This window comes from Lagenorhynchus albirostris, chromosome 2, assembly GCF_949774975.1.
Source record: "Lagenorhynchus albirostris chromosome 2, mLagAlb1.1, whole genome shotgun sequence".
In the NCBI taxonomy this organism is placed as follows: Eukaryota; Metazoa; Chordata; class Mammalia; order Artiodactyla; family Delphinidae; genus Lagenorhynchus; species Lagenorhynchus albirostris.
This window is the reverse complement of record NC_083096.1, coordinates 54,482,538-54,496,696: the sequence shown is the minus strand read 5'-3', so window position 1 is coordinate 54,496,696 and position 14,159 is coordinate 54,482,538. Positions and strand designations below refer to the sequence as shown.

Genomic DNA, 14,159 nt, shown 5'->3' with positions numbered 1-14,159 from the left:
CATCTTTGTGATATGGTCACAATACAATCAAAATACCAACCAGTTCACCCTATGAGTGGATTAATTCGGCCCCCCCAACCTCAGCCCGGTGGGAAGACACTCTCCTCAACTCACTGCGGACCTAGCTTACATGTCCTCATGGCTCTCAGGGCAGACTTGTCAACCCGACCCTTGGTCCTGCATGCACCCTCCTCCTGCGGAATTCAATACCCAGCTTCCATCTGTTGCAGCAATTAGTGGGCTCACTTAGAAGGGAAGGTCACTTGGGGGAATTGGGGAGGGGTTACAAGTTTACCCTTAACATCATCACATATCCGACAGCATCCACAGACAGTTGTGAGTACCGACTGTGTGGAAGGCACTTGCCTGAGCGTCAAAATAAATATTGATCAACCTCTGTATAGCTTCGTCCTACTTTCATTTAAACTCTGTAACTTCTGCATCCCATCTGCAACATACCATGCATCCATGACAACCTTATGAAATTGTTTCCAGTGTGCCTTCTGTGAGACTGGACCTGTGATTGTCCTAATTCCTTCCCTGCTGAAAACCTTTGGTTTCATAGGGGATCCCTAGCTCAGGGGTAGCATCCCCTTCCCATCTGTGAAACATACATGGCACAGGTATACAACGGTAGTCCACTGAAGTGGATGGCGTACACCCGGTCTCCATGGCCTCCTGGCGGTCGCTACCAGGAGCCGTTTGTCCTTGCTTGGAGAAGGGAGCCTTGCTGAGTGGTTCTGAGGGTAGCATCTCAAAGAGAGGTCTTGGACTACATTAAACAGCCATCAGTGGTGTTGAGGACCTTGTCATGATGTGCAAGACAATAGCTTTCGATGAATTTTGATCCATCACACTTTAAACTTTTCCTCCCAGGTGAGAGGTCAGAAGCACAGGAACTTGGTGTGTCTGTATCAATATACAGGAACAGGGGCTGTACCAGGTTGCTGGAATGTCCTAATATGAAGATCCCCAGTAAAAGGCTATGTAGGGATGGGAACAGAAGAGCATACATCTCTAACCTGAGTGGTGTACGGCACTGACAGTGCGTAGGCCTCTTGTCTGGTTATGTAATTGTGCATGTGTGCCCGGGTCTGCCAGGCTTTCCCATGAGATGTTTTTCTAAGAGCAGATAATGTACTGCCTTGTTTAGTGCCTTGTACAAAGTAGACATTCAGTGACCATTTGATGAACAGTATATACTTGTCCAGGTACCTGTTGCCTGAATGTGTGTGTGTGTGTGTGTGTGTGGTGTGCATGTGTGCATTTGGGAGATATGTCAAGATGTATGGATAAACGTTCCTTGTGCTTTTGCATATGGAATGTGCCAGAGGTGGGTGGAAGGCATGCCTGAGTCTGTAGTAAAGAGCATTGCTATTGGACACACAGATGCTGAGACAGCACCTAAGACTTGTCCACGTGTTCCCCGGGAATGTCCTCCATGGGGATACTCAGTCTGAGGTTTGCTCCTTGGTTGAGTAGCTCCTCTGTGGATGTGAGTGCATCACTTCAGGGATTTCTCCTCCCTACCCTGTGTGTGGTTGGAAGGCAGCTGAGCCCCCAGGGGAGGACACTTCTGCCTCCTGTCTAACTAGACGGGCAGTGATGGCCTCTTGTCCATCTGGAGAAGCTTGGGCTGAGCGGAGATCCAGAGGTCTTCTTCAGCCTTCTTCTTCTTCTTCTTCTTCTTCTTCTTCTTCCCCTTGTTTCGCTCTGGCTGTTGGCCACTTTTGCCTGCCCGGCTCCAGCAACAATGGCAACAGATGAAGAGGAGGGTGATCATCACCAGTAGGGGCAGCCCCAGGAGGATGCCTAGACAGATGCTGTTGAAGAGGCCCTCTTGGTGTTTGGCCGAGATGGTGTCCCAGATGGCGCTAAAGAAGGCGCTGATTTTCTCCATGGTGCTTGGCTAGATGGGACCAGAGGAGCCTCTCAGCTCACCAGCAAGGCCTGGGCGTGACAGGTTGCAGAATTGCCCACTTGTAACTTATTCCTCTACCAGCTTTGGGTTTGGGCATGCCACGGATAGCACCTAAAGAGAGAAAAACAGATAATTTAAGAGATATGCAGCGGGAATGGTCTGTGATTTTTAATAACATCATTGATTTTAGGCTTAGGAAATGGGAGGAAATCAAAGGTTTCCAGAGTTCACTGAAATTGTATTGAGACTGTATAAACAAGATAAACACATGCATTTAGTCAATTAAGTATTAACTAATTCTTGCTATGTACAACTGTATGGGGCTTAGGATATAAAAATTAATAGCATATCAGACCTGGCACATAGTAAGTGCTCTGCAATTGTCAGATAAATAAATCAATGTGTGTATTCACAGTGTTCTGGTCAAGGGTCCCTGGACCCTCTACAGGAGCAGTTCTCCACTGCAGCTCACCTGATAGGTGTTAAATACATACTCCCCACAGGACAGCTCCATATCTGACCTTCTATGAACTTGCCATTTTCAACACTAATTAAAGCTTAAGCACAAGTGAGAATGTCCAAGTCTTGCTGGCTGTCATAGGGGACTTGGACCTCCCCAGGCTAGGAGGTCATCAGTCCTCATCCTGCCTCACTCCTGCCTTCCTTGCTGTCCCTTCATGCTCTCTTCCCTGCTCCGTGTCTCCCCCCTCCTTATACCCCACTCCTGTGCCTCATCGTGCTTTGTGTGGGAAACCAGTTCTCTCTGTTTCTACCTTCCTCTCCCTCATTACCCTTGTCTCTGCTTTCTGTCCCCCAGCCAAAGATTCCCAAGTCTCCTTCCCTGCCTGTTCCCTTTCTTTGCAGTGGAAAGAGTTTTGCAGGCTGATCAGTGATGGTGCTTGGAAACAGCAATGAGGTCCCTGGATGTCTCTCTACTCCTGTTCTGAGCTCAGCTTACAGCCGGGACTGTTCTGGTTGCTTGTCCAGAGTGGCCCCTCTTCCTGTGGCACCTTCTCCAACTCTCTATCTACCTATATCTCAGGCCTCAGCCCTCAAGTATAAGGTCTTAGAGGCGCCTTCAGTTCTGGAATCCACAGGTTCTCGGGTGTAAACAAGACTTGGAGGACAAGGATAATTCAAAGAAATTGAAGAGACCTCTTGGCATAAGACATTGCTCAGGACAATAAAAAAGACATTACCTAGGCTGTAGACCTTATAAATCATCCTGACCAGCTCTCTCACTTAAAGATGCAGAATCTGAGGCCCATAGTGTTGAGGTGACATGTTTGAGGACACACAGAGCTGTGATGAACACCCAGACCTCTGAACAATGGGTCCAGCCCTCTCCTAAAGCTGCTGGGCGAGCAGAAAAACTAAGGATGATGACTTTATATTTGTATTTTATTTGCTACTTTTCTAAATCACCTTCATGTAAATTCTCTTTTAAGTGAGCAATGGGATGGTGCATTGTGAATGGAGGGAAGCACTGGGGGACCTGGGTCCAGAATCATTGGAAGTCTGGGCTTTACTGGGTTCTCCTGCACTGGAGCATAAATGTGTGTGTTACACACCTGGGTGGTGTGTTACACGTGGTGTCCCAGCGGTTGTCCTTGGGGGTCTAATTCCTTGGATAACACACTCTATAAGTGTCCTATGTACCCAGTGCCCATGTATCCATTCAGGCACACCCAGGATCTCCGTCCTGGTCTGCAGGCATGTGGACCTATCCCCTCATAACATTATTTATACAGTTTATGCAATTGTATAAATCGGTACCTGTGCCATTTGGCCCATGGAGCCTGACGTCATACTGTAAGCTAGCCCTTATTATATGCCAGGCACTGTTCTAGGCACTTTGCACCTATCGACTCATTTAGTCTTCATCACAACCTTATGAAAGAGGTACAGTTATTCCCCCCACCCTACAGCTGAAGAGACGGAGGTCACGCAGTGAGGGAGTGGCACAGCTGGGCTTATGGATTCTGGGAGATTTGGCCCCTGATCCCCGAGAGGTGAGCCGTTCACAGGTGTTGCTCTGGGCCTCCTATTCTTTTGTGTGGAATTAACCCATTTTTGGCAAGTAGCCCAGAATTTATAGAATCTTACAATCCTTTGCTATCCCTCAGGTTGCCTGAAACATTTATGCCCGTCTGTTGCAGAAGAAGACTACAAAGAGGTTTATTTCGCATTGTCAGACACCTCACAAATGCATGAAGATACGTACAGTAAAAATCCAGTCCCGCCCAAGGGGAGGTTTATAGCAAGCATATGGCACCTGAACTTAAATTCAACATGCAACAAAGAAGAGCATCCTGAGAAGTTATCTCCTTGCTGGAGGCTTTGCCTGAGCCCCTCTGAGTGTCTGGGCACATCTCGCGCCATGGACCTGCCACACACCAGCAAACATACAGGCTTTTTATAGGGGAAAACCACCCTTGGTCTCCCCATAGCCCCTCAGCGGGGCCACTTCGCTGCTTGTTCCTTCTCACACCACCTGCCTCTCCTCTGGGTTCTCCTTCTCCCTTTGCTATAACCTTTGCTTTGACCTCAGCCTTGCGTGGCCCAGTATTCTTTGGCCCATCCAGAGGGATTTTTCTGCTCTGTTGTTAGGTGCTTTTCTCTAACCTGACCCTACACGTACACTTTCGGGGACCAGATGTTCCTTGCACTGCACTTCTGTGATTCAATTATACAGCAGCAGACAACACTTGCTGACAAACTTTGCTGTGCCAGGGGTCGTGCTGGTCTCTGTGGGGAGCATATGTGAATCAGAGCCCACTCTTGGGTTCAGCCAGGGAGGGAGAAGAAGGGCATCAAGCCCTTGGAGAATATTAGGGCAGTTTCATAAAAGTAGAGCCACTTGAGAATAGAGCATCTTAAGAGATGAGTAGGATCTTGACAGAAAAACGTGTGAAAAGGATGTTCAAAGATTGCAGGCAGTGAAAATTCTAGAACATCAGCAGGAGAACGAGGGGCCTTCTGGTGAGCCTGGAGCTCAGGGTGGGAGAGGGAAGGACTGTAGGCTGTGGCCAAGGTAGAGGGGGCCTTCATAGGGTGTGTTTATTTGGGGAGTTTTATAACAGGAGGATGTTGTGATCAGAGCTGCCCTTCAGAAGAAGATGACAGAATCTGAAAACTTCTGGTAGGTGTTTTAAGAGAAGATGTTTCATCCATTTGGCAAACATTTATTGAGCACCTACTATGTGCCACACACTGTGTTAGGTATTGAGGATTCAGGAATGAACGACAATGGTAAGGTTTCTGGCATCATGGAGCCTCGTACATTCCAGGGATCTTATTATCATTGAGGGATCATGCCAGAAGGCAAATAGAAGAAGCAAATTCCAACTTAGGATGCTTAGTTGGATGAAATAAAAGCATGCCTTTGAATTATTTCTTTAGTTCAATGTTCCAGGCCCTCCCACCCATCCCAACCTTTGTCTCAAACTCATCCATCCCTGGCACCTAAAATAGCCTGTGAGTAAACAGATTTCTTTTCAAGCTAAAGCTAAGTCAATAATCCCCCTCTGGATTCCTGAAGGTACTTAATTGTGTCTACTCTCCATATCCAAAGAGAGTATTCATTAAGAGTTGGGAACCCTGTCTGGGGAAAGTTCAATTAAAAGGTATTGTTTATATTTTTTAATCTAAGAATTCTCTTCTAGGCCCCCCACGTTACTTGCTGAGCGCTGCTCATCTACAGTGTTTCATTAGTATTTATGAGCTTTTCATTATTAGCCTTTCCAGGAAACAATCAAATATCTCCTTGGTGGTATGAATGAAAAGTTAGAGCTTCTATGAACGTTTTTGCAAAACGAGCTACACTTTGAGCCTTAGAAATGCTCTTGGGAGACCCCATCCTTCGGTTGGCTCTCAAGCATCACCCACACTGTTTGAAAAACAATTCATCTATTCTTGTAAAACCAACAGTAGGTGCTAACCAACCTTGATTGTGGTTGTGGGGGTGGTTAGGAGGAGGGAGAAGGGGGGAAAAGGTCCTTTCAGTTTTCTTGAAAGTGAGCAGTATTCATCTCTATATCCTTCATAGTATCTAGCTGGGAGAGAGTCCTTCATCCATTCATTCTTCCCACAAGCGTCTGTCTGCCTGCATGTGAGGTGTTGATGGAGAACACAGATCCTGGAGCCAGAAGACCTGGGTTTGAGCCCTGGGTCAACTCTTGTGACCTTGGCCAGTTACCGAACTTCAGTTACAAAATGAAGCTAATAAGCTTCCCTTGTAATGAGGTTTTGAAGATTAAGAGCTCAGTATGTTTAATGCATTTCGTAAACTGTAAAATACTATAAAACATAATCTATAAAATAGCGAGTGATCTCCCCGTAACAGTGGACTAATTCTAGCCTTGAGCTCTTCTTCCCCATCCCTCACCTGTAGCCCTGTCTTCATGGCCAGAGAACCATGGACACCCCACCCCCCCGCCGCCATTCAAATGAAAAGGGCTTCACAGGTGACCTCCCCGCTTAGAACTGGTCTGCAGTTCTGTGACTGTAATTCTAGACTCTGGCATCCAGCAACAGGAATGGAAAAGGGTCGCTTGGGGAACATCTGATGGTGTCTGGAGGACTGTTGAGCTCATAAAGTGAGACCTGGGGCGAGCACCTCGCCCTCTGCAGGCCCCAGCTTCCCTCCAGGCTTTGGAACCCCTGGAAGTGTACTGGGATGGCTCCTGCCACAGTGATGTCTGATCCATCCCTGAGAGCCAAGAGCTGCTCCAGAGTTGTGTCTAGGGCTGGCCCTCAGCCTGCTGTTGCTTCTGGAGCTCCCCAGGAAGGGGGAAGGGCATTCTACTTTGCACCGGCCTCTTGTAATTTCTGTCTGTTAGGTGAAATAATGCCTGTAAAGCTGAAGAATGTGTCTGTTGGATAGCAGATGCTTTCTAGAAATGTTAATGATAAGGATTGTGATGGCGCCCAATTGAAATCCCTGAAACCTTCTCCAGAGTGATTTCCAAATGGTTTAAACCTTTGGCCTTCTTGTAGGGGGTGGGGTGAAGCAGGAGGGTCAGGTTTCTCTCAGAGCCTTAGAAGATTCCTCTGCTGCAGCTGCAGACTCCTGGGTATGTGTGGGGGGCCACCTCATAATTGTAACTTGGGGGCAAAGACCTTCCCTTCTTGTGTTGTGGTCATCACTGTGCTTGCTTTATCTCCTCACCCAAAGATCTCAGGTGATGGCAGGATGGCCTTCCGGCCAGGGAAGGGAGTCACCAAGTGTGTCACCAAGGGATTAAAGGATGCAGGTTCCCGACTTACACTCCTGGAGACCCTGATTCAGTAGGTCTGGGGTATGCCCAGGAATTTATGTTTATAACAAACAACCCAAGTGTTTCTGGACAATTATCAGGTTCAAAAACTGCTGAATGAGCAGGTTGAGCTGATGACCCTTTTCTGTAAGCTTAGAAGCCATGTGCTGAGTGAGAGGATGGATGGATCATGGGCGAGGAGAGGTGGGAAAGAGGTTTTTTTTTATACACAGCAGCACCAGGGCCTGCTGCAGGGAGCCTCCTTGGGTGTTACTTCTTGCTCTTGTGTAGTCAGGGCATCTGGGCCAGAGCTACTCTCGTGGAAGTCACAGTTCAATGCAATAAACATTCACAGAACACCCACTATGTGTCTGGGCCTGTGCATTCAGATCCTGAGCTCCTCCCTGTCTAGTAAGGAGCAGAGACAAAAATAGCAGAAGCAGGGCTTCCCTGGTGGTGCAGTGGTTGAAAGTCCGCCTGCCGATGCAGGGGACACGGCTTCGTGCCCCGGTCCGGGAAGATCCCACGTGCTGCAGAGCGGCTGGGCTCGTGAGCCATGGCCACTGAGCCTGCGCGTCCGGAGCCTGTGCTCCGCAATGGGAGAGGCCACAACAGTGAGAGGCCCGCGTACCACAAAAAAAAAAAAAAAAAAAAATAGCAGAAGCACAGTGTGATCAAGCGTCCTGTGGTCAAACTCTGTGTAAAGGGCATGGGATCGGCACAGGGGAAGGAGTAAGCAAGCTGGCCTGGAGGGGATTAAGAGGTGAAAAGGAAATGACAATCAGGACAGAGTCTGCTCAGTCATTCCTTCAGGGACTACTTATGCGGCACCTAGTACACGCTGGGAACTGTGTTGGGTCCTGGGTATCCAGGAGCAGGCAGGCTCAATCCTTGTCCCTTTTTTGCGCAAAGTCTGGTGTGGGAAGCAAACACTCATCAAAGAACCCTGCAGACCGGTGTGTAAGTATATAGTTGCTATGAAGGAGAAGCCCGGGATGCTGTGAAAGTGAGTGATACCCATCAGGGAAGCCAGGGCAGGCTCTGGGTGGGGATGGCTTCACTAAGATATGAATGACAAAAGCAGCACACATGTGGTCAGGGCGTCTGAAAACTCTTGAGGACATAGACTAAACTTATCTAAAGCACTTTCAAGTAATATGTGTGATGTGTTTTCTTTCAACTCTCCAATACCTTCTCAGATGAAGCGCCTCTAAATTTAAAGCAGTGAGTTCAATTGTTAATACATGATAAATTGTCCCCCCACCCCAAAGTCTGGGAACACAGGAAATAATGTGTTCATTGTGTTTTCTTCAGATGAACAATTGGACCTGTTGCTTCTCCTGCAAAGGACCTGAAAGGACAGTGTGGCTGGACGCAGCAGCAGTGAGTAGGGGTGACAGTGGGGTGACGTGAAGCCCTCGAGGCAGGTGGCCCTACACCTTCAGGGCCTGCTAAGCCATGTCAATGGCTGGTGTGTACTGTAAGGGCCATGGGATTTCAAGCAAGGAGGGGACAGAATAGATCTGTGTTTCATAAAGAACACTGTCACTGGGGTGAGAGAGAACAGATTGGCAAGGGCAGGAGGGGGAGGAGACGACTGCAGTTGTTCAGGGAAAATGGCACTGGGACCAGGGTGAGGGTGGTGGCGTTGGGTGGGATAAGTGCCTGACTTGGGTGTTCTCCAGCGGATGCGGTGAGAGAACTGTCAGGTGGAGGGACATGAGGACTGTCTCTGGGCTGTGCTCTGCTCTTCTTCTTCTAGCCCTAGTCTCCTCTCTGGTCTCCAACTCTGGTATATTCCTAAAATAGGAATCCCATCCAACAGGCTCTACCTGACTCTCGCCATCATCTCCTGAGGGTTTAAAACCTCTTTTTCAGCCCCAGGCCTCTCCACTGTGCCTGCCCAAACCTTGTCCCAGCTCCCAAAACTACCCTGCAGTCCTTGCAAAATCCCTGTGGTTACAATATCACACACTTCAGAAACCAAGGCTCTCTGGCAGCTAGGGCGCGGGTGGAACCTCAGTCAGCAGTTATTAACTCTACTGCTCTGGATATATATTTTCTTGATGTTTCTCACCTTGCTAACCTGGCACGCTCAGATGCCCTCTAATAGATGTAAGTACTGTTTTGTACAAAAATTGTCAGATCACAGAAAATAATCTGCTAGTGGAATATTACGCTTATAACTTAAAACCTAACTTAAAAAGGCATGATGAAATGGATGTCTGTATTTCCCCCAATTTAATTAATTGCTTCAAGTAACTAGTCCAAGTACAAAATTGGATCCTCTTTTTTCCCCCCCAGAGTATGCATACATGGTGTGGAACTAGATATTGAGGATTAGAAGAAAATAGATAGTATTTTCCCTCAGAATCAATGTTGTAATTATGGTTGCAATTTTGAACAAAAGCACAAATAGGTCATCAGTACAGAAACGATTAAGGTACCATGGTTATTAAAAATAATAAAATGATGCTTTGTCATGTAGACATTCTGAATTGGAAGAATCCAGAGATGGGTCCTTTGGTTGGGTTCCCTCACTTTATTGATAAGGAATCTGGGACCAAAAGAAGCTGTGACTTGCTGGAGGTCACACAGTTGACAACTGGTGGATTCAGGGCCAGAACCAATGTCTTCTGACTCCCAGCACCCCTCCTGCCAGGTTTCCCCTACAGAAGTCCGCACAGGTAACTACTGAGGCAGCACTAGGCAAGATGCCCACCACGTCCTCATCCTGGGCTCAGGCTAGTCTATGCCTCTCAGCCCCCTGACACCTCTGGAGCTGTGTGACTGAGTTCTGGCCAAAGGAACATGGGCCTGGCTCCTGAAATCTCCCCCAAGGGCCTCCACATTCTCTCTCTGCTTGCTCACTGGCTGGCCAGATGCAAAGGGCCCAGGGGAGGACTCCAGGGCCCCTGGGACAGCAGAGATGGAAGATGTTCCTGAATGATTGCTAGCAGAGCACCTCGCTGACCACAGTGAACAGTGGAATGAATGAGAAAGAAACCTTTGTTGGGGGAAGCCACTGAGATTTAAGGATTATTCGCTATAGCAATTAGCCCATCCTACCTCATACAAGTGACAAAAAGCTAACGTTGGCAATGATTATAACAAATATGTGATAATTGAACAACTCTTCTGTGGTGCAGCTTTGACCCAAGAGGGGTTTAGCTAAGTGCTTCAGAGTGCCGGTTCCGGGACCAAATATCCTGGGTTCGAATTCTGATGCGGCTGCTCACTAAGTCTATCACGTTGGGCAGGTTACTTAACCCAGGGGCTCACTTTCCTCATTCGTAAAATGGAGCTGATAATAGTAGGCTGTTGTGAAGACTAAATGAGTCAGTAGACGTAGAGCCTCTTGGAGCCACGCCTGGCCATAGATGTGTGCCCTTATTATTTGACCCCAAAGGAATAGGCTGGCCAAAGAAACACCCTCGACTTCTTAGCTAATGATGATTTTGTTTGCCTTTTCAGAATCTGGGATGGTTCTGGAGTCGTGACTGATTCTTTAGGTCTCCTTTAAAAGGCATTTATTTTCTCCTTTCTCTATAGTTTTCCTGTAGTAAGGAGACTCTTACTGCACTCATCATTCTTTTTCAAAGCAACCCTTTCAGAATTAAAACATGTACAGGCATCACTCAGAAGCAGCAGTATGAGGGTGTGGATACAGCCTTTTCACCCCCCGTGGATCTCATATCACTGGGCAGAGTGGGACATGAGCCTCCATCCTTCCCCCACACCAAACTGTCTTTTTGTTCCTTCCCTCTCTCCCTTCTTTTCTTCTGCCAATGCATTTAATGAGCTCCTAGTATGTGTCAGTTCCTTCCCAGGCACTGCATATATAGTCACGAATGATGCAGATATGGTAAAGCTACTTACTTCCCGCAGGGAGAAGGCAGATAGTAAACAGGTGCACAAACAAAGAAGCCAAGATATGCTGTTGGTGCTATAAAGCAAACAGTCCGCATGGCCTCTGAGGAGGTGACTTTGACCTGAGGTTGGAGGGATGACAAGGGTCCAGTTGTGCGCAGGTGGCAGGAACAGCAGGGTGAAGGCCCGGAGTGGGAAAGAGCTTGGCATAATCTAGGATAGAGCTGGAGCCCGAGAGCGCTGGAGGTGAAGCAGAAGCAGGGTTCAAGCCAGGCAGCTCTGGTGGTATGAGTATAGAGGGCAGAGGGTGGAGAAGCAGAGAAAGGACCCCGAGGAGCACAGGCACCCTCCTCTCCACCCTCGTTGTTATCGCATTTGTCCAAGCCCTCAGACTGCTCTCTAGTTTTCCTTCCTTCAGTTCATCTTCTAAAATCCAAATGGGGTCATGCTCCCCCTGCTCAGCCTGTCTTTGGCTCTTCGTCACTTGCATGATCATCGCAACTCCTTAGCAAGGGGGACAAATCGCTTGTGAGCTGTTGGTCTCTGCTCTCACCCTAGCCTCATCTCCCACCACCACCCTTGTTGCCACATTTCTTCAAATTCTCCCGAGCCTCCTGCTGTCTCACACTGCCATTCTTTGGCACGTGCTGTTCCACCTGCCTGGAATGTCTTCTCACCTCTTCCCTTGGTCCGTTCACAGGGAAACTCCTTGTCCTTCCAGCCTCCTCTGGGAGGTCTTCTGTGACTGTCAGTCCTCTGCCTGCAGACCTCCCTGAATCCATTTCTTTCTCTTCTGAGCTCTCATGGAGCCAATAACCTACCATCACAGCCCTTGTTGACTACATTGTAATTATTTGTTTTCTTTGAAAAATTAAAAGCATACAGAAAAGCACAAAGAATCATATATATATGATATATTTATATGTTAAAACCCTAACCCCTATCTCAAAACATGACCTTAGTTGGACACAGCATTTTTGCAGATGTAATTAGGTAAGATGAGGTCATACTGGAGTAAAGTGGGTCCATAATCCAATATGGCTGGTTTCCTTATGAAAAGGGGAAATCTGGACATAGAGGTAGACTTGCACAGAGGGAAGGCAATGAAGGGGCATTTAGAGAAGATGGCCGTTGACAAGCCAAGGAGAGCGGCCTGGAACAGATCCTTCCTTCACAGCTTTCAGAAGGAAAGCTGTTGGTTCAGAAGGAACCAACCCTGCCAACACCTTGATTTCAGGTTTCTAGCCTCCAGAGCTGTGAGGCAATACATTCCTGTTGTTTAAGCCACCCAGCCTGCGGTACTTTGTCACGGTAGCCCCAGGAGACTCATGTACCCCTCTTGCTTCACACCACTCCCACCCCTCAGCTGGTCTCATCCTTTCTATCTCCAGAATATATCCTGCATCTATCCACTTCTGTCCATTTCATGGCTAGGTCACCATCACCCCTCACCTGGATTACTGCACAGCTTCCTAACCAGGCTCTCTGATTCTACTCTTCCCTCTTTATAGCGTCTTCTCCCCACACGAGCCCCCCCTTCCCCCCCCACAGCTTCCCAATGCCTGGAAAGTATTGAATAAAAATACCCGACAAGTGCTTCCATCAGCTGGCTCTGCCTCCATCTCTAATCTCATCCTGTAACCCCTTCTCACTCGCTGTGCCCTGGACACACAAAGTTCAGAGCTGTCTACCCCTCAGGACCTCGTTTGTCTCTCTGGTACATTTTCTCTCAGATCTTGGCGTGGCCGACTGCTTCCTAACATGCAGAGTTCCACACAAAGGCATTTCCACTCACTTGTAACCACAGATGTTACCTCAACACGAAGCCTTTCTTGACCAAGTCATCTAAGAAGCCTAGCCCCATCAACCTCTAGCACACCATCCTGTCTTATGGCCTTGGTAGTTCTTCCCACGCTAAAGTTTCGGAGTCACACGTGATGCTCTTGTCACTGTAGTGTATGCATTTATGGACTCTCTTCCTGCTCTGGAGAATAAGTTCAGTGAGAACTGGGCCCTTGCCTGTCTTATTCTGTGTAGATACTCAGAGTCAGGAATGTCCCTGAATGAATGAATGAAGTCATGCTGGTTAACCCAAGGGTCCTAAAAGAAAAGAGATCTTGAAAAAAAATGTAAATTAGTCAACCGAGGTCATTGGAGAGAGAGCAGGGGCAATGAAAGACATAGAAAAGAGGCCATCAGTCACATCTGTGGCCAGACTTTGATGACAATTATCCACCATTTAGCCCACCATCCAGACGGATCTTCCAGCCAAGTAACTCATTTAAGGAGGAAATAATGATCAAGAAACTCCCATATCACTGAAAGCAGAAGGGAGTGGGGAGTGTGCTTTATCAACTCCTAAATAATCATCTACCTTCCTTTTGCTCAGTTACAGAGAGCTCATTGTGGCTGGGACTTTCTGATAACAAGGGATCCTTTCCTAATTACTATATGCTCTATTTCAGGTTCAGCAGAAAGAAAATTAAAAAGCTCCATTTCACTCCAGGTTCGAATGAGTCAATCTTTCAATCAATCAAGTATTAATTAAGCTATGCTAGGAAATACAGAGGAGGAAAACGACACCTTCTCTCTACTCAAAGATGAATGTGGGGAAAATAATTAGAGAATAATTTAAGAACAATTAAAGGAGTTTAAAAGGGTTTTCATCCAGGCTTTCTTTGACTTTCTGTTATGGATGGCCTAACATGTCTAGACACTTTATTCTCCTTTACTCTTTCTCCCGCCCTCTTCCCTCTCTCTTCTCCATTCTCTTCCCTAATTACATTGTCTCCAAAGGGTCCATGTCATAGACTCTGACAATAATTAGTCGCTTTCAGTCACTCTTAGGATTAAACACTAAAAATCGTGTCTCTCCGATACTCTGAAAATTCCAGCTGTGCTAAATGTGATCTAATGCAATACCCCCAGCCTGTTAGCAAGTTACAGACTTCCTCATGTTTATGTCCCTAGATCATCATGATAACTTCCTGATTTTTCTCCTAAACCAGAAAACATGCACCAAGAGTTTTGCCTCCTTGGGGATATATGTACACATATAGCTGATTCACTTTGTTATAAAGCAGAAACTAACACACCATTGTAAAGCAATT

The 14,159-nt window shown here is 47.3% G+C and overlaps 1 protein-coding gene across 3 annotated transcripts in view; it reads right to left on the bottom strand.

The window, feature by feature from the left end:
• Positions 1 to 1,131: 1,131 nt before the first annotated feature.
• The window catches only part of KIAA0040 (KIAA0040 ortholog), a 32,854-nt gene continuing 19,826 nt past the window's right edge, over positions 1,132 to 14,159 (bottom strand). For all 3 annotated transcript variants that reach the window (XM_060132733.1, XM_060132735.1, XM_060132734.1), the window contains exon 3: positions 1,132 to 2,032. In XM_060132733.1, coding sequence (XP_059988716.1) covers positions 1,592 to 1,900 — 309 coding nt within the window. In that variant the 5' untranslated portion in view covers positions 1,901 to 2,032 and the 3' untranslated portion in view covers positions 1,132 to 1,591. The remainder of the gene's footprint in view (positions 2,033 to 14,159) is intronic.